Raw genomic sequence first — 1,498 nt, forward strand, 5'->3', positions numbered from 1 at the left:
GAGAGAGAGAGAGAGAGAGAGAGAGAGAGAGAGAGAGAGAGAGAGAGCGTGCGTGCTTTCCTTTTGTCAGAGCTCAGCCAGCCACAGCAGTGCGCCTCATTGGTGGTACTTCTAGCAAAACATAAACATCTTATATGCTGTCATTGTACCTTGTAATTTACAATGGTTTGACCTTCAATAAAGTGCCACATGTGACAGTTTGGACATTTGTTAAGATCTGTTAAGACAAAACCTCAAGAATTTCAATATGTCTTGTATTTCTCCTTCTACAGTCAATGGAGGAATTCCAGCAAAGACTTGCAGATGCTGAGAAAGCCGTGTACGGAGAGAGCAGAGGACGAGAAGGAGACGGAACAGCCAGAGGGGGGTGGAGGAAAGGCCAGAACGAGGCCAGAGAGAGATGGAGGAGACGAGATGGAGACGGGGCAGAGAGAGATCAGTGGAGAAGAAACGAAAGGGAGAGAGATTCCTCACCCACAGACAGAGAGAGATGCTATGCTGGTAGAGGAGAGGAGAGGGAGAGGGGAGGGTATCGAGGCAGAGGGGAAGAGAGAGGTCGAGAGGGAGACAGGTTTAGAGAGAGGGAGAGGGATGGAGAAAGAGAAGATGAAAGAGACAGTGAAATCGATAGAGACAGAGATAGAGGAAGGGAGAGGGATGGAGGAAGAAACAGAGGAAGAGATAGAGAGAAGGAAGGAGACAGTGAAAGCAATCGAGACAGAGATAGAGGAAGAGATAGAGAGAGGGATGGAGGAAGAGAAAGAGATGATGAAAGAGACAGTGGAAGCGATAGAGATAGCGATAGAAATAGGGATAGTGAAAGAAATGGAGAAAGTGCTGCATCATCATCTGCGCAAAACTGGAGTCAACGTTCTCCCTCTCTTGGGTCACTTAAAAGCCGCTTCCTCAAACCCTCAGAGGATCATGACCAAGGTGAAGGTGTGTTGATGTCGAGGCCTTTTCTGATTTGATGTTGGAATCAATTTCGACATATACCATCTATCAAATGCCATGTGCTCCTTGTCTTTAAAAGGAGCAACAACTGCTCACTATATATCACAAATCAGGAAACAATACTTGAACATGCCGCGAGTCTTGGAAGCCTCAACATGCTTTGCGATTTCTTTCCTGTGCAGCTCCACCGCGTCGTCGTCGTCCTCCAGCGCGGCCGTCCTCAGGATTCCTGAAACCCAGCTCTGACGACGAAGACTCTGGTCCGCGTAATAGCAATAACATGCCAGCCTGGAAGAAGAGCAGCAATCCTGCTCGGGAATCTGCCAGCTTTGAAAAACCCGAGCAGGAGAAAGAGAGGGATCCTGGGACAAGTGTCACTGCTCCTCAAGACGGTCCGCATGGTGACAAAGCCGCCGTGACGACAAGGTTGGAAGCTTTTCCTTTTGTTGCCTTAAAAACATGGTTTGCTAAATGATGTCGAACTGTCTGTCTGTCTGTCTATCTATCTATCTATCTATCTATCTATCTATCTATCTATCTATCT

At 47.5% G+C, this 1,498-nt stretch overlaps 1 protein-coding gene across 1 annotated transcript in view; it reads left to right on the plus strand.

Moving 5' to 3' along the window:
- The first annotated feature begins 46 nt into the window (after nt 1–46).
- Nucleotides 47–1,498, plus strand: part of cwf19l2 (CWF19 like cell cycle control factor 2) — a 10,376-nt gene continuing 8,924 nt past the window's right edge. Inside the window, exons 1-2 of the mRNA XM_031861246.1 lie at nt 47–939; nt 1,137–1,380. Of these exons, the coding sequence (XP_031717106.1) occupies nt 276–939; nt 1,137–1,380 (908 nt within the window). The 5' untranslated portion in view covers nt 47–275. The remainder of the gene's footprint in view (nt 940–1,136; nt 1,381–1,498) is intronic.

The sequence above is a fragment of the Anarrhichthys ocellatus genome, unplaced genomic scaffold, assembly GCF_004355925.1.
Source record: "Anarrhichthys ocellatus isolate YVR2014 unplaced genomic scaffold, GSC_Weel_1.0 scaffold24, whole genome shotgun sequence".
Taxonomy (NCBI): domain Eukaryota; kingdom Metazoa; phylum Chordata; class Actinopteri; order Perciformes; family Anarhichadidae; genus Anarrhichthys; species Anarrhichthys ocellatus.